This window comes from Camellia sinensis, chromosome 5 (assembly GCF_055761805.1).
Source record: "Camellia sinensis isolate YWXY chromosome 5, ASM5576180v1, whole genome shotgun sequence".
Taxonomy (NCBI): domain Eukaryota; kingdom Viridiplantae; phylum Streptophyta; class Magnoliopsida; order Ericales; family Theaceae; genus Camellia; species Camellia sinensis.
In genome coordinates, this window is record NC_138965.1 from 139,930,964 (window position 1) to 139,957,518 (window position 26,555).

General features: G+C 34.8%; 1 protein-coding gene across 1 annotated transcript; it reads left to right on the forward strand.

Annotated features, from left to right (window-relative positions):
- Window positions 1-14,509: 14,509 nt before the first annotated feature.
- On the forward strand, window positions 14,510-24,703 carry FLK (RNA-binding KH domain-containing protein). The gene is made up of 7 exons (XM_028243668.2): window positions 14,510-14,740; window positions 15,752-16,036; window positions 20,195-20,447; window positions 21,024-21,172; window positions 21,259-21,543; window positions 23,441-23,635; window positions 24,317-24,703. Exons 2-7 carry the CDS (start codon window positions 15,755-15,757, stop codon window positions 24,491-24,493), a joined length of 1,341 nt encoding a protein of 446 aa, XP_028099469.1. The 5' UTR covers window positions 14,510-14,740; window positions 15,752-15,754; the 3' UTR covers window positions 24,494-24,703.
- The last annotated feature ends 1,852 nt before the right edge of the window (window positions 24,704-26,555 follow it).

A 26,555-nucleotide genomic window follows, 5' to 3' on the forward strand; every position in this document is an offset into this window, starting at 1 on the left:
TTGGAAGGTATAACTTTCAGAGCAATAAATTGAAACATACCAGGGTTGTGAATAATGAGACGATGCTTTGATGTTATTAAGTACTATTATCAATTGGGTTACCAATTAGTCAGTAAAGACGAATTACTTGTGATTTTGGAAGCAACCTCCATTGGAATTGACTGTATGAGATGGGGAATGACTAAATGATTGAGAAATGTTATATGTCCAAGACGGAACCAGACTTGTGACAAAGAGAATCAAGTTTGGAGGACCAAACTTCTTAAGGCGGGGAGAATGTATTGACCCCAAAATACGTAAAACAAATCATCTTTATTTACCTATGAGAGGATGTGTTTTAATTTAATTATAGCTAATAGAATTGAAGCATTATCTGTTGAGTTACGGACTTAAAATTTAAATTACCGACCTTTATGGGTTCAGAAATTAAAATTGAGTACTTGGGTATGTTAATGGGAATTTTTAGAACTATTGGGGAAAATTAATTGGAAATCTAATTTGTCTGATTCGTTAATGCACGTTTGGGTAGTTAACTTTGTACTGCAAATTGAAGACCCTAGAGACTTCAGAAACCAGAACAGGGTACATATTTATGATCAGCACAATTTTTAGAGTCACCTGGGAACTTTAATTGAAATTTGATTTTGCGCGATTCGTAAGGCCACGTTTGGCTCTCCCTATTGTGCTAAGCCTTGTGTGTGTGTTTATTTAGATATATGGTGAGGAACTCAACATTTTGAGCCCAAAAATATCTAGAGAAAATGGGGGGAGACACGGGAGAAAGAGAAGGGAGAGAGTTTTGGAGAGAACTCAAAGAAAAGAAGGAAGAAAGAGTAGAAATGGAAGAAGACATCAAAGAATTGGCTTGAATACATCATGATTATGCAAGAACAAGTGATGATAAGGGCTTAAGGTGAGACTCTCCCTTTCAACACTTGAAGATCACAAGCTAAATAATGAGTTCTTGGGTTATCTATAATTGTATGTAAGGGTTTGGTTTATTTAAGCAAGAAGATGATGAATCTTTATACATAGCATGAATTTATGTTACAACTTAACTTCTTGTAAGGATTTTATGGCTCTTAAAGAGGCTAGAGAGGATTCACCATGGGAATGAGTTTTAAACCCCAAATCATGGTTACCTTATGCTTTGGTGTTTTAATTTGTAATCTTGTTCTTGTGATTGGGAATTGAGTTGTATTTTGGAGTTATGAATTGGAATGGAAGCTAAGAATGTGAAATTTATCTTATATTAAAGGGTTTTGGGCTTTGATTTACATGTAATTAAGGTTTGATTTTGGAGATAAGAAACCCCAATTTTTCAGCCATTTTCGGACTGCAAACTGTCCAGGCCGCACATGTAGGGATAGCAATTTGAAACCGACCCGACGGGGACCCGACCCCGAATGGGACGGTTTTTCCCCCAAAAAAACTCCCCACGGGCCGGAGATGGTATTAAAAAATAAACCCCCGATCATTTTTGGGCCGGGGATGGGGATAAATTTCCCAACCCCGGCCCGGCCCCGGCCCCGACCCGAGTAGACCCCGTATATATCCCCGAATATATATAGTATATGTGTTTAGGTTATTTCATCTCATTTCACTCCTCTCTCTCTCACTCACACTCTCTTCTCTAGGCGATGCTCTCCCTCTCTCTGCTGCGATGCTCATGGCGATGGCACTGACGTTGGCGTCGGCCGCTCCTCCTCTCTCCCTCACGGCGTCACTCCTCCCTCTCTTCTCTCGGCCTCTCTTCCTGTCTCTGCTGCGATGCTCACGGGTGTGTTTAAATCTGAAGATCTGGGTGTGTTTAGGTATTTGTTATTTGTTATTAAATCTAAAGATCTGAAGATCTGAAAATCTGAAGAAGAAGAACAGATCTGTATATATATCTGATGAAGAAGAACGGATCTGATTGTTGTGTATATATATATATATGTATGTATATATATATCTATGATTAATTTTTTTTTATGATTGTTATATATATATATATATCTATGATAGATTTTTTTTTTTTTTTTTTTTTTTTTTTTGATCTTCTTAATGTTGCTTTTTGAGCTCACTGAGATGTTGATGTTGTTGTTTTGGCCAGGGATTTTCGGGGTCAGGGAAACCCGATCCCCGTAGGGGGCAGGGGTGGGGGTGGTGGTGGGTTCCCCGTCGGGGATGGAGACGGGGACGAGGGGGAGTTCTGCCATCGAGGATCGGGGACGGGGAGGGTGATCCCCGGCCCCGCCCCACCCTGTTGCCATTCCTACGCACGTGCGGCACTGTTCCCCCGCACGTGTGGAGACAGCTCTGTCCAGCCAACTTTGAACAAGCATATCTTTTGCATCCGGACTCCGTTTTGAGTGATTCTTGAGCCTAAAATCAAGCCCCGAAAGTGTTGTTTTTAATGGCGGTGGTCTCACGCCCAAATTATAAATACAGAAATAGTTATGCCCAAATTAGTGACGACTGTTCACTTTCAGTCAACCAGTTTTGTACCATTTCTTCACCTAAACCATTTCCCATCGATTTCTCCTGTTTTCTGGGACATGAATTATAACTTATTAAAGAATAATGAGCTTGGTACCACCATGGCTAATTGATTGAATGATCAAAGAGAATAAGTAAAGGATCGAGTATAATCTCATATAATGTGTTGTGCAATGTACTTGTAGGTCGAGATGAAGACATCATCCCATTATGTCACGACCCAAACCTGGCCCTATGGGTTTAGCACCGTAACCGGCCAGTAATCCGAGATTACCGATGGCCTGCTTAATAGTAGTACAGTAAAACAGAGTTCAGGGCCCGGCGGAAGCCAATTCAGTAAATAAATAATGTCCATTGAGCTGTGACAGTCTGTATGCCAAAAAGATTTTTCATGCATTCATACATACAAACAGTACAGTCTATACAAAATTTACAGTCACACAGTATGGGGACCTAATCCCTTGATAACAGTACAGTTAGTAGCTGACAGTCTACACAGTAATCCAAACAGTATGGAGACAGACGGGGGAAAAACAAAACACCCCAAAGCCATAGCATGGCAACTCGAAACCTCGCAGTGAGGCACAAAGGCTGGCTTGACAAAACTGGAGTCTAACCCACGCTCCTAGCTCCGATCTGGTGGCTGAGCACCTACATATATATATATAAACAGTGAGCTAAAGCCCAGTGAATAACATAATGCATAAAGAGGTTAAGAATGAAATGTCCTTACAGTAATGAAAGCAGTTCATTAAACAATACTTCAGTCTTTCAGTCATAACAGTTATTCAGTCATATGTGGTACATCCATTAGCATAGCAGTAAACAGTAGGTCTTAAAGACCGAACAGTAATGATGGCCATCAATCAGTAAACAGTACTGGTTCCACGAGGGAACCGACAGAGATCTCTGTAACAGTAGCAGTAACAGTATACAACAGTTGCTAAGGATGCCACAATACATTTCAGAATATAGGACATACATTCAAACAATTAACAATAATTACTTTAGAAAACAGTTTCGTTAAACAGTCAGAAAACATTCTCAGTTGAACATATCTTTACACAATTGTTACTCACAGAGTTTGGGCTACAGTATGCTAGAGCGTGTCTCCCCAGTCGCCAACCCTACACAGTTCACAGGTTGAACACACACTAAGCTACACAGTTGGGAAATATCATAACTTAATCCCTAATTTGCCTTGGTGTGTTCTACATCTATATCCTCATTAAGATGCCTTAAACTAGGCCTAAGAATGCCTAGGATGGGATGAGGATGCAAAAATGCACTTTTAAAAGCATTTTCAGAGTTTTCAGAAAACAGAGTCCCGCTTGAGCGCAGGATTACCCGCTCGAGCGGACATGCAACAAAGGTACACGCTCAAGCGTACAAATCTTCCACTCGAGCGTACTGTAAAAGTACTGGATGGGTGAAATATCCGCTCGACTCCCGCACGAGCTTGAGACACACGACTCCACTCGAGCGCCCAATCCTCCGCTCGAGTGGACTGTAAAACAGTGCAGAGAAATAGTGGATGCTCGGATTCTCTGCTCGAGCGCCCATTTCCCCGCTCGAGCGGGAGTGCAAAATCTGGAAAACCCAGATTGCACCTCCAAGCTCAAACCAAGTTTTAGCAACTCAAAACTCGACCTCTTGGGCTGAATTTCCAGAAAACATTTGTAAACACATAGAATAACATGGTTCAAAGCTCAATTTTGAGAAATCAAAGCCCAAGGGTGTTTAATTCAAACCCAATTTCAAACCAACTTCATGAACATGGAGAACGTGCAAACATGCATGAATTCAAACAAATTCAAAGCTTCCAACACTAGCCCAAAAGAGCCAATTCTTTTCAAAACATGATGAGTTCATGGTCTTAAACATAATTGTGAACATGCATGTAACATTTTGCCATGAAAACAACTCAAACATCTACAATACAAACATGCATGCATAGAATGAGCTTCAATTCAACATGTTAGAACTAAATTATGACTTAGCTCCTTAATTAGACATGAACCATGCATGAATCACTTAATATTCAAGAACAAGAGAGTAGTTATTCTACCTTAGGTCTTTAATGCAAGGCTAGAAGCTCACAATAGCAATCTATACTTCAATTACCAAGCAATTCTTCAAGTTGAATTCCAATTTCTCACACTCTCTTCCTCTCTTCTCTCTAAGTCGGCAAAGCAAGGAGAAAGGCTGATGAAATTATGTGCTTAAGTGTATCATAGGGCTCAAATATGTTATATTGAGTGGGCCACTAAGGGTTAGTTTGGTAATTAAGTCCAAAACTTGCAATCCACCAATATTTAATCTAATTTAATCATACCTAATCAGTTTTCAGATAAATACACCATAAATTCACATTAATTGTGAGGGTCGAGAAACATCAATCAATTCCCGGTTCGGCCGCCGATAAGGCCTTCAATTAGCAGTTTAAACATAAAACGTGAACAGATCAAATAAACAATCGAACAGATAGAATACAAATTAACATACATACTCAGTCAATTTAGTTCCAGTTTTCAGTCAGTCAGTTCAGTACTTTAATCAGTTCAATTATCAGTCATAATCAGTTCAGTTTTGACGGTAATCCATGTTTATCGGTAAGCAGTGATGAGGGTTATTACACATTACTACCAGGAGCCGATCACTGTGAGTAATAGTACTACAAATGTACATGGTCTACCGTTAAGAAAATTTTTAACAACATTCTATTCTCTGTGAGCTAATATGTTAACATGTGTGTTGATTGGGAATTGATGTGAACATTGAAAGAGTTAGCACGCATCGGTATGACTCTGAACCTACTCCATATTTTGGTTATGGCTAATGATTATTGTCAATGTACCATCCTAAGAATTACCTATGATTCTGTATAAGAATTGCATACAAACTATTAACACTGTGAAGTTGGTTAATAGAAAAGAATTGCATATCAACGACATTGTTATGTAATTCATGTTATGATATGAATTGTTCTGGCCTGTTGATGTAATGGTACATTTACCTTCGGATTATTATTAATGTTAAGGTTCTGTTAGTTACGAAACAAGTATGTCTACTTACAAAGAACCATGAGAAAATCTAAGCGCAACATTGTACTATATGTTTTGTTTGCTATTGATAATTAATGTTACCATTCTGTTAACTGCTAGTTAGTGGCATTGATACATGATGAGCAAATGGGATGTATATGCATTATGGAACTGTGGTATCTACGTATTTCTGAAAGCGTTCAAGCTGTAAAATATGTTTACCTTTTGCTAACAATTATCGGCAACGTTCTGTTAAACTTATATTATCTATGTTTATTCATGTGATTAATGGGAAGAATGTGTGTACTTTTTGTATGATTTTGAAGTTAATCTGTTCTGATGTTTTTTGGTATGGAACAAAGTGCTGTACGGAACAAAATGCTGTACGGGATTAAGTGCTACACCTTGGTGGGAGCCACCTCTAGAATCCGTACGAGCCACCTCTTGAGTCCATACATCTGTTATTTCTGGGCCGATGGCCGTTTTGATATTTCTGGGTCGCTGGTCGTTCTGTTATTTCTGGGCCGATGGCCGTTCTGTTATTTCTGGGCCGATGGCCGTTCTATTATTTCTGGGCCGATGGCCATTCCGTTATTTCTGGGCCGATGGCCGTTCTGATATTTCTGGACCCATGGTCGTTCTGCATTTGTAGGCCTATGGCTGTTATGTATATGCTGGGCTTAAAGCCACTCTATTACGGAAACTAGACCCATGGCTGTTTTGGAAATAATTACGGAAGTAGTTAATCATATGTATTTGCAGTTATATGTTTTATTATTCAGGTTAAACATTACATTATTTATGTACTATTATTCACTGGGTTCGCTCATTCTGTATTTTGTCTGTCTATTTCTGTAGGTAATCAACCGGGAGTTCAGTCCTAACCTTTAAGGCTCATCTTTCTCTTGTCAACTTTGATGCGTCCAGGCACCACCTGAAGCCGTGCATTTTGTAAAGTGTTGTTAGGTTATTGATTTATGCTTTGGTTGTCTTTCATTAATATTTTTGTTACACGCCCAATTGTGGGTCTAAGTATGAATGTATAAGTGTGTAACTGAAGTTCAGTACCTAATGCAATGTGTGCGGTCCTGGCATGGTAGTGGTAGCTCAATGGATGATGTTTTATGTTATTTTATATTGATAATGCTTCCGCTCAAGCCCCATATGTAATGTATAACAGGTTAAGTGTCCGTTTCTGAATAGGTCATGCCCAAAACTTTTAGGGGCGGGTTTGGGGGGTGACATCTTCACTACCAAAACATGGAAGAAATTAAATTAAAAGAGTAGTTACCTAATAGTAGACGACAGTTTTTTTTTGTGGATTGTTATGCATTATGTTTTTGTTGTATTTGGCCTTTTTATGTTTTGTTGGAACGTGGTAATGTTTTGTTGGATTTGCCATTTGTATTTTGTTGGCACATGGTAAACTAATTGGCCTTTGTGTTATTTGAAACATTTGTTTTTTATATTGGAACATGTTTGGACCATGTTTTTTTTTGTTTGTATCAACCATGTCTACAATGTTTATTTCTATATCTTGTTATAGGTTGCATCATGTTTGCTAAAAGTGAAACAAACCGATGCAGGAAAAGTGAAACAACACCATGATACAATGTGATTGAAAAAAATGATAAACAAAAACAGCTTCATTCAACATTCATTTAAAAATTCAACATTGACTCAAAAGTTGATAAACAAATGTTGATTAAAAAACATTGCTACAACTTGATTTAACATTGATATAGTGTCATTCAAAACATGTTTGGACACTCATAACATTCATACATAATAAACCCCAATTACATAACACTGGACATAACAAAATCAAACCCTAAAATCCATTCCCAGTCCATATGCATCAATTATAAGAAGAAAAAAAAAAAAAAAACCCACTTCATTCCCAGTCCAAAAGCTTCAAAACAAAATAAATATAAAATTAAAAAATGAGCATCTTCAATTTTCATCATTTCTAGTGCTTGAAAGAGAAGCAGCTGCAGAACCATCTCTAATCATGTTCCAACACCAAAAAATGAGCCATGACAATGCCATCAAAGTAATCAACTTCCTCTGTCTTACTTTGTGCATCTTCAATTGCTTTTCAAGCATAGTGGTTCTTCTCAGCAACCCAGGTATGATCTCTCGAGTGTGAGGACACAATGGAGGATCCACCCATAGAAAGAATCCACATGCATGTCTGCTCTGCAATATTTTTTCTTAAACACCTCAGTTGCCTTTACAAACAATATAACAAAAGGACATCCCGATTTTTTTTCTATCTACACTTATACCATATTGAGGACATCCCCAAAACCTTCGTCCAGGGTTACTCTATGTCCACGAAGTCTTCAACTGAGCTTTCATTTTACATCGGCATAGTAATGATCCATCATCTTCTTCCGTCCTTTGTCTACCATCAGTTTTGGAGTCTGTATCTGTATATAATGGAGATAGAGACAACATATATGGTTTTGACGGGAGGTAACCTAGTGTTTGAGGTGAAAAAACAAGTGTGCCTCTCATTAATTGCTAAAGGGAGCACGTGAGAGACGGGTGCTGGTTTTCCGTCCATAATTTCAAACGGACATCAATTATTGGACAAAATTGACACACTTCGTTAAATTGAGGGGCTAAATCAAGCAATTTGAAATGTCATGGACCAAAATGACACACGGGGTAAAGTACAGGCAATCTGACAACACCGCCAGGCACCACTTGTTCTTGCCTTTGTCAACCATCCATCACCACCAAAATACCAAGTACGGTCACTTCCTTATACGATCATCACCAAAAATACCAAGTATGACAACACCGCTAACCACTACTACAACCTTGCTTTACACGGTTGCAATATTTTGAAAACCATTAGCAAAAACGCGTCAAATTCAAATGTGATATTGGGGTGAATTAAGAAGTTGGTTAAAAGTTTATATTTACATTTTTTTTTTTGGTCTTTTTGTCCTTTTGTGTGTAAAAAATGTGAGAGGTGATGTGACCGAAAAATTCTATTTCTACACACCTAATTATCTTAGTGCACACACTTAATGAAATATTATTTTAATGGCAATTATACTCTAAACAAAAATGATCATAATGAACGTCACTAGCACTCATAATATTATATGAAAATATTATCTGTACACATCTTTTAAAAACAAAAAAAATCTCAATATACACATTTTGAGTAAAAAAACACTAAACCCTAGTTTTTTTCATTGTTGTTACTTTGCTTGCAACACACTCTATACTCCTCTATTGCTTGCAAAGCATTACTATCCTAACAACTCTCATATTGCTTTAATCTCTAGATTTATACTCTATTAGGGACGAAAATGTTAGTTTTTTGTACATAACTTTTTTTGTTTTTTGTTTTTTTTCCTTTTGCAGTTTTCAATCAGACAACCAGTGCCGAATTATTTCATTATATTCGGACATCAACTGTCAAAAGTTTTTTAAATTTTTTTGGGAACAAATTTTTCGAACTAATCACTTTTATTCGAAAAGTTAAGTTTCGAATTAAATGTATAATTTTGGAAAACTAGTGCTGAAATCCCCAAACAGAAAAACATAAAAAATTTAAAATTTAAAATTTAAAAAAAAAAAAAACAAGGGTTTTATGGCAATGAAGTACACAGAGATCTGGAAATGATAAATAAAATAACAAAATAGAAAGATGTCTCATCTTCAACAATATTTGGAGAGTTTTCAATGGTGTTTTTAATGAAGGTTCAATAGGGTCTTCAATGAAGGTCTTTAATGAAGGACTTTGTCTTCACTTCACAATATGGTCTTGAATGGTCTTCATGTGGGTCTACAAATCTGGAAGTAGGGTCACTCAACAAGTGTGTGGAAAAAAGAGTTGAGTGGTGTGTGCATGGTTTTAAAAACCGGACCGGACCGGCCGGTTCAACCGGTTGAACCGCCGACCGGTCAAGGTTCCGGTCCGGGTACACCCATAGAACCGGTCACAGTGAAAAACCGGCCTATTTTGGGAGAACCGGGAAAACCGGCGGTCAGACCGGCGAACCGGTCAACCCAGTTCCGGTTCACCGGGTTGATAAAAACGAACTTTTTGTATTTTTTTTTCTTTTTTTTAATTCTTTCTTTCTTTTCTTTCTTTCTTTCTTATATTATATTATATATATATATATATATAATAAAAATTTAATTGGAAACTCTCTTTTAAGGGTCTCCTCTTGTGAGGAATCCCATTGAGAGCTTGAAATTATTGTGAAAGCCTCTATCTATTTATAAGAAAAAAATTCTTCCAAAAAAACTCAAGAAATCTATGTGGGATTCAATCAAATCTATTGGAGGGAAACTTAAAGTTTTGATATCCCTCCGAAATTTTTGCTCTTCTTTCAATCAAATTATTTGAATTAAAATCATATGGAGGGAATATTGAATATTGAATATTTGATTTCTTCTTCCAAAATTAAAATTAATAATATTTTTAAATACATTTTCATATTTTTTAATAAAAAAAATATTAAGAGAAATATTTAAGATTATTAAAATTTTTAATTTATAATTTTATTAAAATATAATTTTAATATATTTATGACGTCACGGTTTGATTCCGGTTCAACCCGACGGTTGAACCGGTGACCCGTCCACCCGATCATTTTTCCGGTTCACTCACCGGTCCGGTTTTTAAAACATTGGGTGTGTGTACAATGATTATGAGTGAATGGTATAATTGTAACATCCAATGTGTGGATTGAGAAAATTAATTAATAATCAAATTAATAAGTGTGTGTACTGAGAGAAGATGTGCACAGAGGTAATTAAGTGTGTGGAAATAGAATTTTTTGATGTGACCCAAAATGGATTAAAAGTTAAAAGCTAGCTTTTAGCTATTGAGGCAGTATGTTGGTAGTGAGCATGATGTAGTAGTAGGACTGCAAACGAGCCAAGCCGAGCTTTAATATGTTTGGGCTTGTTTATTAAGATTTTAACAAACTCGAACTCGAGCTCGAGCTCAATAAAAATTTAACGAACCGAGCTCAAGCCGAGTTGGCTTAGGCTTGACTCGAGTTCGAGCTTGTTCACAAGCCAAAAAATTTATAAATTCATATTTGCATATGAGAGTAAAGTTACAATTAAAATTTTGATTATATAATTATATATATAACATATATATAAACATTCTAAAAAAAAAATTTCAATATTTTACCAAAATAATAATATCTACTACCACTATTATATAAATGTACTATCTATAGCTAACTATTATTTACATTTATATTTTTTAAATATATAAATAACATATTTATCTTATTTTTTATACAGATTTTTATATTATGTAATATATAAATAATAAATATTAAACGAGCTAGCTAACGAGTCGAGCTTACGAGCCGAGCTCTAGAATGTTTGGGCTTGTTTATTAAAAATTTAACGAGTTCGAGCTCGAGCTCGAGCTCGAATGCAAAAAAAATTTAACGAACCGAGTTCGAACGAGCTCTTATCGAGCTGAGCTCGAGCTTGTTCACGAACAACTCTGTTCATTTGCAACCCCATGTAGTAGTACCTACAACAACAAAGATTTAATAGGGAGGGGGAAAGAGATAAACAAGGCTTTAATGTGATCATGTTTTAATAGTGAAATCGGTGGAGAAAAGTAATGATGAATTAAAGGTAGTAATGGAAAGAGAGGAGATCGATTAGGGTGAAAAGGGTTGTTGTTTAGGGTATATCACTATGGTGAACTTAGATAAAGAGACTTGCTTTGTTTGGCATACCTACTTGACTTTTTGATTTTTTAGTTATTTTAGCTTGACTAAAAAAGTTTGTTTGGAAAGTTGGATGAATTGTTCTTTATAATTCATTTGATAGTTGTGAGATAAAAAGTGAAATGATTATAGTTTAAATGTAACATTTTATCTTATTGATTATTTTAACATATTTATCTTTATTGATTATTTTAACCAAAAAAAACCATTGTCAAACTGGGCTTTTATGTAATAACATAAATGTGTACCAACCCAAGCCTGGTCTAGCCCATTGGGCCTAAATTTAATCTTAAATCCTCCTAAGAAAAAATACATAATCCTGAACCTAGCCATTTAACCCATTAATTAAAGGGTGAAACACCAATAAATTCAAAAATGTAATATTGTGAATTGTTTAATCCTTATTTTTTTCTTATGAACCCAAAGGTCCCATTAAAATATAAATTACACAATAAGGTAGTTACTTACACTTTGGGTTTAGTTTTTGAAGAATAAAAGTGAGTTTATCCAAATGTGAAATTACACATTTGGGCAGTCCGCACTGTAGAGATTTTGGATTTTCTCTCATTTTAGAACCAATCCCACATTACGAATAAGAATGTAATACTCCAATAATGTAACACTCCAATGTAATGTATTAAAAAATTCCTTAGTATATTTTTTTCCAAACGTAACAATGTAACACTTTGAACTTTTTTTCAAACGTAACACTCCAATATAACATACAAAAAGTTTTTTAGTATACTTTTTCCAAACGTAACACTCCAATTAATGTAATCTCAAATATAACACTATAATGTAACACACATAAAAACACTAAAAACTACTTTAGTGTACTTTGTTTTAAACGTAATACACATAGTTTGAAATTATACATTTACCAAAAAACTCACTAAGGAATTTTCGTCCTCCTTTTGGAATGTTTTGAAGAATCCCACATCCTTTTGGAATGGTTTGAAGAATTTCACATTTTTTTTAATGTTATATTGGAATATTACCTTTGAGAAAAGTATATTATGACATTTTTTTTGTGTGTTATATTGGAGTGTTATACTAAGGAATTTTTTTGGAGTATTACGTTTGAATGTTATATTAGAGTGTTACATATTGAAATTATACATTTACTCAAAACTTACTAAAAAAATTTTGTACTAATTTTGAACTATTTGAAAATCTCACATCTTTTTGGAATATTTGAAAAATCTCATATTTTAAGTCATTTTTGTACTCTTTTTGAAATGTTTGAACAATCTTACATTTCAAATCATTTCAAATAAAAAAGATTCTTATGTAAAAATTAATCTCAAATTTGATTCTCATACGTTATGTATTTACATTTTTAGCACAAAAGAAAAGAAAAAAGAAAAAAGAAAAAGAAAAAAAAACCATAATAGAAATCAGGATATAATCATAAATTCAATTTTCATATAATATGTTAAACTTACGGGTGACTCTATTTACACACTACCTTTTATCTCAAGGTACACCACTACTCAAGGCACACCTTTAGTAATTTAATAAATGCAAAATTTGTTCAATATACACCACAATCTTTCATCTTTACCCTTACACACCTTATCCACATCTTCCGTCTTTACCCTTACTCACTCACATACCCTACCCACGATCTTCCATCTGCCTCTCCATTCTCTGTTTCATCAAAGATGCCAGTGGTGAAGACCCATTCTCTTCCATTCTCTGTTTCATCAAAGACGCCGGTGGAAACAATTCCACATTGGAGATACAGTAGGTGAGAATTTTCATTTTGCTTAGATTTGAGGGTTTTATGTACATTTTCCTATTGCTGTGAGCATTGTATATGAATGTTTGATTTTGCGAGCCAGTGGCATTGTATATGAAAGTTTGATTTTGTGAACCATTTAACACTGATTTGTCGAACATTAACTTTTTGTCTGGAGTGTTTCTGTTGAACAAATTCAATATGTTCGACATTTTAGTGTCGAACTTAAGTGAACTATTCGGACTTAGTCCGTCGACCAAGTTCAATATGTTTGAAATTTGACTGTCGAACAAAATAGAATAGTCTGACTCTGTACTTCTGAATGTACTTATCCTTCATTGTTTTCTGTTTCATTTTAAAAAATAGATGACCCTTTACGTATTCCACCCACTGCCCCAAAGAGACGACATCGCGCATTAACAAATCTTGCTCGTGGCCAAGTTCGAGGCTGAGGTCAGGGTCAGGATAGAAGTCAAGGTGATGTATATTTTTGGTTGTTTATTTAAGGATTTTTGGTTTTTATCTCAGGGTTTTTGGATTCTTGAAAGAGAAGAAACGTAAGTAACGTTTGAGATATTTGATGTGTATTGTATTCATTAGTGTCCTTTATGGTAATTTTACAAAAGGTATTTGTGGTCATTTTACATAAGATTAATATTGTAATAAAAATTAAATCAATTAATGGTATACCTAGAGATGAAAGATGGTGTGTAAATAGAGACACCCTAAACTTACCTTTTCAAAATCAATAAGACTAATTGGTCTATAAAAAAACTTTTAAGATTAATCGGATCATCATTCCTCAAGATGGAATTTATAGATAAATTTTTCTTAATTGAATAAATTAAATATATTTATATTACAAAAAATATAAAATAATGTTGTTAAATAAATAATTTTGGTGTGTTTTTTTATTTTTATATACAGCAAGTTAAGAGTTCTTTTTCTTTAAAAAAAAATAAATAATAATTTACTTATAAATTATTTATCATTTTAAAGAATAAAGGCTGTTTTGACAATAAATATATATTATTATGTAAATATGTATATAATGAAAATTAAGGGTCATTTTAGATATACATTCCCAAAAAAAAATGTGTATTATAAATGTTATAATTAAATCACAATCCATCGTAACTAAGAAAAACATAATGAATAATAATCAAACACCAAATAATTGGCTTATAAAAATTGTCAAATCCAATTTTATCGACTTAAAATGTCATCCCGAGTCCTATAAGTCATGCACTCATGGGCTTGTTTTAGCAGTAAGATAAAATAATAAAAAAGTTAAAAAATTTAATTATTTAAAAAATATCAATTAAAAAATTTAATTTTTAAAATAACCATGGGCTTATTTTGGCAATAAGATAAAATAATTAAAAAGTTCAAAAATTTAATTATTTTAAAAATATCAATTAAAATAATTATTTTTCAAAATAAGCCTAAGTGAAAACAGACAAACAGAGGAATAATATATATGAGATTACAAACTGATTGGAAGAAAATGTAATTTTCAAAAATGTAAGGGCAACTTTATACAATTAAATATAAACCTCATTGGGGGTGTGAATGCAATTTACACTTGTTGGAGATGCTAGCTCGTCATTCGTCCGCTAAAACACTTCTCAATCCTCCGAAAAACCTAAATCGTATTTTCATTTCCACTCCAAAGATTTTTGTCTGCCTCCAATTCGCCATTGTTAGCTCTCTCTCTCTCTCTAGTTCTCTTCACAACGGATGTAAGTACACGCATCTCATACATACTACGCTTTTACATCCTTTTAGGGTTTTATTTTGTTACTGTGCTTCTCTGTTCTTTATCCATTCTGTCTTCTTTTTAGTTGGCCCATCAAATAGTTTCTTTTTTTTTATTAACAGGGTTCTTTGTTTTTTTAGAAATTACTTTGTTGGGATTGAGTACTGGGGAGTTTAGTTGTGTTGTGTGCTTTGGGGTTGTGTCTGTGTTGTTTAGCTGTCAATTTAAAATGTACTTTTGTAGTTGATTCAAATTGTTAATTTTTTTTATTTATTTCTTTGATGGGTTTTTAGTTTTATGAGAATTAAAGTCTTCAATTCCATTATTGGTTATCTATGTGTGAATAGTACTTTCAATTTCTTTCCCTCGTGATTGCAATAAAGTTCACCGGTCAGTTCTCTTGGAATGGGCTTAGTTAAAATTGTTAGGATGAGAAAGTTATTGTGAAAATAGAAGCTTGAACATCTTGATGTTATTCTTGTTCCTTATGTGATTGAGCCAAACATAATGTAATGTTAATCTTGTTCTTTATTAACAGTGTTCTATGGTTTTAGGAATTACTATGTTGGGATTGAGTCTTGGTGGAGTTTAGTTGTGTGCTGCTTTGGGATTGGGTCTTCGTAGTTTAGCTAGCTGTCAACATGTTCTTTTTGTATTGATTGAACGGTTTAACTTTTTATTTTCTTTGATGGGTTTTTGGTTTTATGATTGTTAGGTCTTATATTCAATTATTGTTTGAACCCAATTTTTTTTTTTTTTCTTAATTTTTTTTTTTTCCAATTCTTCTTTTCTTATAGGAGAGAAATGAATTGCTATTTGCTTGAGTTCTTAGATTTAAAGTTTTTGTGAAATAGAAGCTTGAACTTCGTTTTGCTAATCTGGTTCCTTGTGTTATTGAGCCAAACTTGACATGCTGTGTATGTGAACATTTATGTAGCAATGTGCGTATTATTAGTGTTATTGAGCCAAAATTATCTTCTTTTTTTCCATGAAGCTTATGGCTGAACTTGATCAAAGTTTTGGTGAACATGATATGGATGGAATGCCTGAGAACTCACAACCTGAACAAAAACAAGGACATGAAGATGATTTGGCCATTGGAGGCGGTGAAAAAAGGTGGCCTGGGTGGCCAGGAGAGAGTGTATTTCGAATGTTGGTTCCTGTGCAAAAGGTTGGTAGTATCATTGGGCGCAAAGGAGAGTACATAAAGAAAATGTGTGAAGAGACAAGAGCTCGCATTAAGATTCTTGATGGTCCTCCAGGAACTGCTGAAAGAGCTGTAAGCTTGTATCTTCTTTTTTTGGTTCAGTTTATTTTTCCAGGGAAATTTTTCGTACACCCTGATAGGGTAGAACTAATTAATTCTTACTGATTTTCTGGCTTGAACTCTAGTGATGTTCCCCTTGTAAATGTTAGTTGCTATCTTATCTAGTAGTAAAGTCACTTTGTTAGTTTCCCTTAACTTACATTTTGAAGCAATATGGTAAGCTATGAAGGTTTCCGCAACTTCACTTTGTCAGAACTCTTTTGCATCAATTTCTGCTGAATGTAGTGTTTAGTAACTATTGTTCAGAAACAATCTATTATGTGGTGATTTAGTAATTCTGAAAACTATCTGAGCACTTTCTCATGAAATATGAGAAATTTTGTTGAACTGAAAAAAAGTAATCGTGCAACTATTGTAAATAGCTTATTATGAAGTTAAAAAAGTATGTTGTCGTTAAAGTAGACATCCAAATTTCTACATTGGTATGCCATGCAAGATGTGATGTCACCCACATTTGTTCGGTACCAGTGAGAATTATGAATTTTAGTTAATCAGGTTACAAACCATAAATAAAATTTTATAAAATTAATAAAAGTTATTTAATCAGTTTATGGATGTTTGGTGAACAACAGAAGATGGTTGTCATCCAGCCACTAATATAATTGGTTATGGATATATTGACGCATTTAGAATTCCATTTGTCCTGAAATTCTAGGAATATTGTAATTTGAATAGATGCATTGTACGATGATCCATTTTCATGTAAACGCAAAAGGGAGAAAATTTCTTTGTGGCATATACATGTCCTTGTATTGCCATAATTTTCCACTTTCTAACTCAGCTGTTTTATGAAGGAAAATACGTGCAGCTGATTGTAATAGCTAACTTAGGAGAGAAATCAATAATGGTAAAGTTGTTAAAACATCATATATCAAATTTCATATTAGGATTATGCTCATCCTAAAAAACTTATATGGAAAAGGAGCAAAAGGATACATAACACAAACAACAATTATAATTTGAAGCAGCTCCTTTTATTGCAATAACAAAGATGAATCTGTGCAGGTTCTGTCAGCAAAAAAATTAAGGCAACAAATCAATCATCAATATGTTTTCAAACATGAAGAATCAAAGATCCGGATTGCAGGGATCAGCATTGAGTATACAACTGCTGAAAAGTTTATCTGAATAAACACGGACATATCTTATATGAACTTGTGTACCAAGAAGCTCCAAGTTCTATCTGGTAAATTCAGAATCCGGATGATTGATGTTTTGCCACATATTGTCAGACCCCGTTGAAAATGCTTGAGATTATTTTTAATGCTGAAGCTCTCTCTAAACAGTTCCAGCTGAGAATGGAATAGGCTGGAAAGGCATCTGATATAAATTTCACTAAAAAAATTAATCACTAATCTTTCAATCTCAATCTTCCTGTGAGATTTCAAATGCGATGGCCTTTATACTTTGGTCTTTGAAAATAATCTTTGGAACCTAAATTTATCATGTAAAGTTGAAAAAGCAGAAGTCTACATGACTATGTCATGTTAGTCATGTAGTTGAATTGAATTTCAAACCCAAAAAGTAGAATAAAAGAAAGAAAAAAACTGTGTAAGATAATAAATCTCTTAGCAGAGCATGTTAACAAGAAATTTGTTAAAGCTGGACTTTTAAATGGAGCATATTTAGGGCATCATCTAATGAAGTTCAGAGTTAAATTGGTTTTTATTTTATAATTTTATATTTCTGTAGCTTATTAGGCTTCTAGTATGATATTATTTTTGTTTGTTAGGTTTAGTAAGGAAGGGTATTTGCTATTTAGGTAATATTTCGGATGTGCGGGTGGGTTGTAGTTTGTATCCATGGGTTGTAATATGAGTCATGGATCTTGCCGATAAAAAGGGGTCCATGGAACTTGCAACCAAGTATTATGGGTCACAGAGTTCAACTTTCTTATCTATATGTTATTTATTGACTTATTTATGGAGAATGCCATATTAATCATTGCGAGATGGCTAGGGAGATGTGTTCCTGTTAATGGTTAGGGAGTTGCGTGGTACGACTTTCTTGTGGTAGTAATTGCGAATGAGCATGGGAATAGGAGGAAGGCATTGGTTCTCTAGGCTTTAATGTGGTTGGTGTGGGGGAAAAAAGAAATAGAAGAACATTGGATGGTGGAGAAGAGTATTTTTTTAGATTAAAGAGTATATCTTTGGCTTTATTGTATAGTTGGATTTTGGAGGTGATCACTCCATCTTTGAACCATTTTTTGGATTTTGTAGAGGCCTTTGAATAGGTTTTTGATATGTAGTTATTTTACTTCTTTTTTTGTATGTGGTTGGACCCCCTTGGATCCTCATTAATATAATTATCTTTACTCTTGAAAAAAAGAGGAGAATTTGGTTGTAGCTTTGAAAGTTTTTTGTCATGTTTTGTGTTATATAAATTCAAATGAACATCAACCAGCATCTTTTCAGTTATATAAATTCAAACTTTCATTAAAATTTAAGGTATTACTTTTGAAAATGGATTTGGGTACTTCAAATGGTGAAATTTATAAGAAGTTTTAACATAAAATAACTTAAACCAAGTTTGTTATAGTCAATATCAATCCAAGAAACATTGGGGCTAACCTTATAGCTTCATTTAGTCCTTGGAGTTGAGCCTTTTGGATTTCTCAAGTGTGCTTTTCTTTTTTGACACTCTCTGTAGTGTTAAGAAATATTATTATCCCATAAAAAGAAAAAGAAAAAGAAAAAGAAAAAGAAAAAGAAAAGAAAAGCCCCCATTGAGATAGACTTAATTGAATTTATTATTGGGCAATTTTCTTAATTATTGTTCAATTGTTGATCTCATGGGATCTAAGGCTTCAAATTCATGAGTTATATTCTAGTGTGGATCTAGGACAATGCTTGAATGTTTATTCTTTGTTTGATTAATAGGGTTAAGAGTCATAAAATGAATTCACATCATAATATCATGATGGGTGAGTTTTGTACCAGATTGGGATTTTGAAGCTGAATCCTTGGGTTAAATTTGGAATTTTGTAATACTTTTAGCATAAATGTTTTGGAAGAAAAAGACTTGCTGACTGCTGGTAAGGTAACATATAAGACATTGCAAACGTGACACTACCTGCATCACTTCACCTTGGAGCAAGGATCAAAATTTCGTTTCGGTTATCTTGGAAACAGAAACTTTTTGGAAATGAGGAAAAATTAATGGAAAACAAAAACAAAACATATCAAGTGTTAATACGTTGTCAATAATTAAATAATTGAACATGTTGAGGTCAATGAATATTAGAAGCTTGTATACAAAAGGTTTAAAGGCCTAGTTAGGGAATATGTTTGCTAATGTGGAAAAAAAAAAATTTAAAATATACAAAATCTAGTAGACTAGTAGAGATTATTAAAAAAAGTAATTTGCGATAACATAAAAAAGAAGAGAATAAGTGATTTAATCATGATTGTTTTGTCTCCTCCTTTTTATCTCTCCTATTCTCCTTCCTGATGTTTATGGAAGTTTTCTAGGCAATTTGGTGATAACATGCTTGAGCAGGCCTTTAAAGAACCTATAATTTGAAACCTTCTTTTGCTGCCATGCCTATTCAGATTCGATTTGGTTATCATACACCTTTACAATCTGAATTTTCATGTTTTTATGTCTTTTCAATGTCTTGTGTTGAACTGTGTTCTTGTCTGTAGAGAGTATTTCACGTGTCTCATGGAAGACCTAAATCTATACAGTTTAAATTTGTTTGGAAGACACCTTTTTTTCTTCTTTTTGTTTTTTGTTTTTATATCGACAGCTTGATAATTGACTTTTTGCCTTTTTTCTAACTATGTTCTTGGTATAAAAAATTAGATACTCAGCTATTACCTGTGAATTTCTGAATGTATGCACTCTCTCTCTCTCTCTCTCTCTCTCTCTCTCTCTCTCATTTTAATTTTGGTTAGTCATTCTTCCCTGAGATATAAAATTGTACACCATGGTGTTGCAGATGATTTTGGCCAATCTTTTCTTCAAACTCCAAAGATATGTCCATTTTTTTAAAATAAAGAATTTATGCTGCTATAGTGCTATTCCTTGCTGTTTTTAGTATGAATCAAACCTAGTATAATTATTTGCACAGGGATTGATGATTTTGTTTTTTGTTCTTTTGGAAAGGTTATGGTGTCTGCCAAGGAGGAGCCTGATGCTTCTCTTCCTCCAGCTGTAGATGGCCTACTGAGGGTTCATAAACGCATCGTTGACGGGCTGGAGAGTGATTCTTCTCATGCTCCACCGGGTCTGGGAGCCAAGGTTTCAACTAGGTTGCTATTGGCAGCTGCTCAAGCAGGAAGCATAATTGGAAAGCAAGGAGCAACTGTCAAGTCTATTCAAGAAGCATCTAGTTGTATTGTTAGAGTACTTGGGACAGGTTTTCTTTATTACATCCTATTAGTATTACCATGATTTTTTCCACTCTGTCAAACTGTATTTCTAGTTTTTGCTCAAAGAAAAACTTTCTTTTTTCAGTTTAATGTTTCTGAGGATTCTGTCAGATATTGGCTTGAGCTGGAAGTAGATAGATTATTGGTTGTGTTTGGATTGATCTTTTGAAGATTTCACCTGAGATTTGGAATACTATAACATTGACATTTTTGAATAGTATTTGCACAAAGATTGTTGACTCTCTCTTCCTGCTGCAGCAGTCCTCATCTGTTGCAGTCCAACTCCCATATTACCTTAAGTATTAGTGAAATTGAATCAAAATTCCGTCCTTTCAAATTAATCAATCCTATCACAACCTGACTTCCAGAAGTGTTTTAACAGAATTTCTCATTCTATACATTCTTGACTTCACCAGTTGTATATTTGATTTTTGACAAGTTTTTACATTTGTTAATTTCAATTTTCTCTAGTTTTGCATTGTCATCATGTCAACTCATTGTAATTTTTGGTCATTATTCATCTGACATCAAGTTTTTCTAATTGTTGTAATGAATTACTGCAGAAGACCTACCCATTTTTGCTCTTCAAGATGATAGGATTGTTGAGGTAGTAGGGGAGCCTGTAGGGGTACACAAAGCAATTGAATTAATTGCTACTCACCTGAGGAAATTTTTGGTTGATCGCAGTGTAATTCCGATGTTTGAAATGCAAGTGAGTGTTGTTTTCAATCATCAATTCAATTAATTGACCGAGAGAGAGAGGTTATATTTTTCTAATGCATTAGAACTTTTCTTCAGATGCAAATGCCAAATCCTCAGATGGAACAACACATGGCTCCTCCCCAATCCTGGGGTCCACCGCCCCAAGCTTTTCCTCCAAATGCGGGTGGAGGACCTGGTTATGGAGCTAATCCTCATTACATGCCACCTCCTAGGCAACTTGACAATTATTATCCACCGGCTGACATTCAACCTCCACTAGAAAAACAGCCTCATCAGGGTATATCTGCCTATGGAAGAGAAGCTCCAATGAATGTGCATGCCTCATCCAATTCTCAGCCAGCGCCATCAGTGATTACACAGGTTTTTTTTGAATTTTTTTTCTTCTCTTTTTTCTTATTTTGATTTTTAATCTTCTAATCTCAGTAATCTAGATAAATAAAACTGGAGGCTTTAAGCTGGACCTCGAATATTGGCATTGTGCTTTTTCATGAATTTGAACCTGGATGGGTTGACCAATTATTATTTGACATTCTGACTCATAAACCAGTTGACCATCTTGGATGAATTGGAGGGAGTGCATGGGTTTTCCAAGGCAAGGCCAGTTCATAGTTTTTCATATTGAATCTTACAGACCTAGTGGAACCCAAGCCCCTAGCTGAATTCTGTATGCTTGAAAACTCTCCCGTTTCCTGGTTGTCATGGGATGACTCTTTGGTACCGTGGAACTTTGTCCCATGAAGCCACTTGACCACAAGTCCACCTTCACTTTTTGCCATCCAAGTGTTGAGGATCATCACCTGTCATGACAATAGCAAGCCCACAAGATTTCCAATGAGAACCACCCCCACAAAAGACGCCCTGCATAATGAATGCCACCCAAGACCTCATGTCCCAAGGTACTAAAAACATGGCAACAATCACTCCACAACACCAAGGCCACGACAAACTACGGGCTCGCTCAATTAAGGTTTATGTCACCAAATACACCAAACCTTACACAACTGTGCATAAGAATGCCTACCATAAATGTTGCCCATGACTGAACACCCCAAGCATGTCACAGCACTGCACCATTGATAAATATACTAATGTCATACAACCCAAGCTAGCAAAGGCTCTAGAAGCTAACATTGCATATTGGGTCTTTGACAAGCATCTTGAATAGTCACGTCTCACGAGTAATGCACACACCCATATGATACCTAGGTTCACTCGAGCACAGCGTAAACCTTGTGCACACATGATTGCCATCATCCAACATAGGCTATTGTGTGTCCATAGTGTTGCACCGACGTGTAGCTTGAGCAAGGCAATGTCATAGGCCATATCCTACAAGTGCACTGTGCCATCCCACGTGTGAAGCACAAGGGGCCCAACACATAGCAAGGCTTAATGCATCAACTTATAGCCCAGAAGCACGACATTGCTTCCATGCTGCATGCCTCAAGCCATGGGACCCCACAAGCATGGTCAAGCCCAAACCAATGCCCATGAGTAGGCACACAAGGCTAAACAGTGGTGCCTCAATAGCCCAATCAACCTAGGAACACACCTCGAAATGGTAGGATGTGGTGGGGCATAGCGGGTGCGTGTTGTCCAAGGAAAGCTGCAACACAGGCATTCACCATCTCAGCACCATCCATGGAGCTACCAATCCCCATGGAATCTCTAAACACCCCTTGAAGGTGCCTAGAATGCCCCTTGGAGTTGCCCACTTCAACCTAGTGCAGACCCATGGAGGCTGGTAGATGGCCGCACTGCGCCACTCCACCATTGATATAGCATTCTGAGCTACATATCAGAAATGAAGCAAAGTTTTGGCACGCGGCCACATCAAATATGCTATAGTCAACAAAGTTGTAGCACTGGTGAATGCGTGTCTGAAATTGTGTAACTAGTTGGGTTGAAAACGTGGAAGGCTGGTTTTCTGAAAGTCATCAAACTGACAAATGGCATTGCCCTGCTTGTCTCTGGAATTTGATAAAACTTGACAGGTCTTGATGCGTAGCTGTCAAGTAATTATTCTTTGCAAATACGCGTCACATATTTTGTTTGACGTTCACGTTCTTTCTCAATTTTCAGTAACACAAACCTCATTTTATTTTATTGCTTTATTTATGGACAGTTGGGCTGGCATACCTGTCTCATGATGTGCTCTCACTAATATTTTTTTATTATAAAAAAAAAAAAGCCTAAGAATTAGAGTGGGGGTAAAAATTTTAATTTCTGAGACTATGGAGTTTCGTGAAATTCGCAGGTCACTCAGCAAATGCAAATTCCACTAGCTTATGCTGATGCTGTGATTGGTACAGCTGGTGCAAGTATAAGCTACATTAGACGTGTTAGTGGGGCAACTGTGACCATACAGGAGACAAGGGGTGTTCCTGGCGAAATGACAGTCGAAATTAATGGAACTGCTTCCCAAGTTCAAACGGCTCAGCAGTTGATTCAGGCAAATCTTTCTTACCCATGTCTTGTGAATGAATTTATCCATATTTGCATTTCTCTTGGCTATATATTATAGTTGCAGTTTTGTTGCTTAATTTCATTGCTTATTATCATTGGAGTCAGGATGAAGTTGGTGTAGCAAAGTATTATCATTTATCTTAAACTTCAAGATTTGGCATTTCATTATTTCTTTTTAGTTTCTCTTATTTTTATTTGCTTGTTCCATTCACCCGTGTAAATAGATGGCATCTTTGAAGGTACAAGAACCCGAAATGCATGGAATTGATGACTTGTTGAATGAAATTCAATTATTTTACTCGGGGGCAGGAGGTGAAGATATCAGTGAGATTGGGGAGGGATTTTTCTTTTTAGTCTAAAGTACCTAATTATCCTTACAAGTGACTGGTTAAGATCATTTTTTTTAGTTTATACAGGAAGAGAGCAATTTTCCCCATGAAGGTTAAGTAGCCTTCCCTGCATTTTGAATGCCTTGAGGTCATATATATATATATATATATATGTACAAGATATATTTATAAATATGATTATGTAAGAAACTGCCCTTGGTGGGATTGAGCTTGGAAAGTGACCACACATGCTGCTGCAAAATTAAACTATCCTCATTTTTCTTTTCTTTGCTTATTTTTAATGGATCATCTGTTGAGATTACATTTTTGTGTTGCAGAATTTCATGGCCGAAGCTGCAGCCCCAATGCAGAGCCAGACGGGTGGGCCCACTGACCAAGGCTATAACTCTTATGCCGCTCATGGTTCTGTGTATGCATCTCCACCTTCCAATGCTGGTCATGCAGGGCAAGCTGGAGGGTATGGCTCGGTCTATGGTGCCAACTATGGTTATTAAGGGGTAGTTCTATTCCATCTCAGAGTTATTAAGACCACCCTATAATGTGTCATTAATTTCCAATTTGGTTTGATGAAAAAAGATTTAGCACTTTTTGTAACATTGTACTAAGCGTATCAGATTCATTCAGACCGATATTAAGGCTAATTGCATGTATTAGGGTTAACCATAAGATCAAGCAATTTAATATTTTAGATTTTTCATTGACAATCAGTTTCTGAGGTAGTTTTTTCCTGTTTTGTGGGGCTTATGCCTGTTTACCTCCTCCTCCTCTTCTTCTTCTTCTTCTTCATGTGTGTGTGATTATTTATAAAAAAAAACAAACAAACAAACAAACAAAAAAGTACAAACATGTTATGAATTTACCTTCTCCTTTTACTCTCTTCCCTCTGATTATGTACGTGTCATGGAAATTTACAGATCAAAGCTGATGGACAGACATCCTCATTCATTTAGGTCATGTAATGTCATGGAAATTTACAGATCACATTTGAACTATGGGGAATTCATATGCCCATGATTTGTAAATTATTCAAAGCCTTGATGATTAATTTTGTTTTGTGCCCAAAAAAAAAAAAAAAAAAAAAAAAAAAAACCAATGTATTCTGAAAAAGCATTTCCATAATGAAGTGTATGATAGAGATTCAAATTTGTATAGTGAGTCAATGTTTTTAAAAATCCAACAGGTGAGTGAATCGAAAAAGAGATTGGATGAACAGGTCACTAATTTAACTGTCTGGTTAAATCGGAATCGAACCGTGATGTCATAATTATTTTATAAATATTTTTATGATTTAAAAATAAAAAAAATGCATTCATTAAAGATATTTTTATAATTTAATATATATATTCATCAAACATATATGTTTATATATGTTTTTATATTAATATTACTTGTAAAAATATTAATTATACATGTGTTTGAGGAAAATTAGTTTGAATACAATTAATATTATATATTTTCTATATATTCACAAGGAATTATAGTGACAGAGTGAAAATTCATGTTTTGGAGCTTAAGGTGTTGGGTTCAAATCCTTTTAGCATCAACTTTTTAAATATTGGACCAAATATAACAAATTGGTCCGGCTCACTTCAACCCGAATCGGGTTGACCGGTTTAGCGGTTTAATCACGGTTCCCACCGATTTTCAAGAGGGACCGGGTTAGAGGATATATCTAGACCAGACCATGGACCGGTCAATGGTTTAACTGGTAGAACCAGTCGGTCCCGTCTGATTTTCAAAACATTGGTGTGAATCATATTCAAAATAAATTTAATCGGAGCATTTTATATTAGTGCATCATAACTTCAGCCTGCCGAAGAACACACATTGATAGACATCTTAAAAAAAACAAACAAACAAACAAACAAACAGTGGAAGGCTCGGAAACTAGGGGCTTTTCCCAAACTAAGCCTCTTTTGCATCCTATTTTCCAAACTAGGCCTAGTTTGGACGGATTTTCCAAATTAGGCTAAAGCGTTATTACAAATCGCACTTTTCACTGTTTAGAGCCTAAAATTTGATGAATAGTGAAAGCGTTATTCGAAATCGCGATTTTAATTAAGAAAACGGTATTTGAAATCGTGCTTTTAACATAAATTTTTTTTTTCCAAAAAACGCGATTACAAATCGTGCTTCTACTATTCAAATGCAAAATCGCGTTTCCAAATGGCGTTTTCAAATCACACCAAACCAACCCACACGCTCTGACACACACACACCCCCCCACAGCACTCACGCACACTCTGACACACACACCCCCAATCACACAATATAATTGAAAAATATAATTTTTATATATAATAATAATTTACAATAGTAAATAATAATCAACTATATAATTTTTGTAAATATAAATTATTTTTATATAATTTTTATCTTTAGAGTGGTTAGAAATAGTTTTTTACAAATTAAATTGAAATAACCCTTCGTATGTATATAACCTGCCCAAAAATTAAAATGATAATTATTTTTTACCCTTAAATGATAATTATTTTTTATTTTTTATTTCTTAACCAAATTAATTTTTAATTTTTTAAAAAAAATTCTAAAAATCAA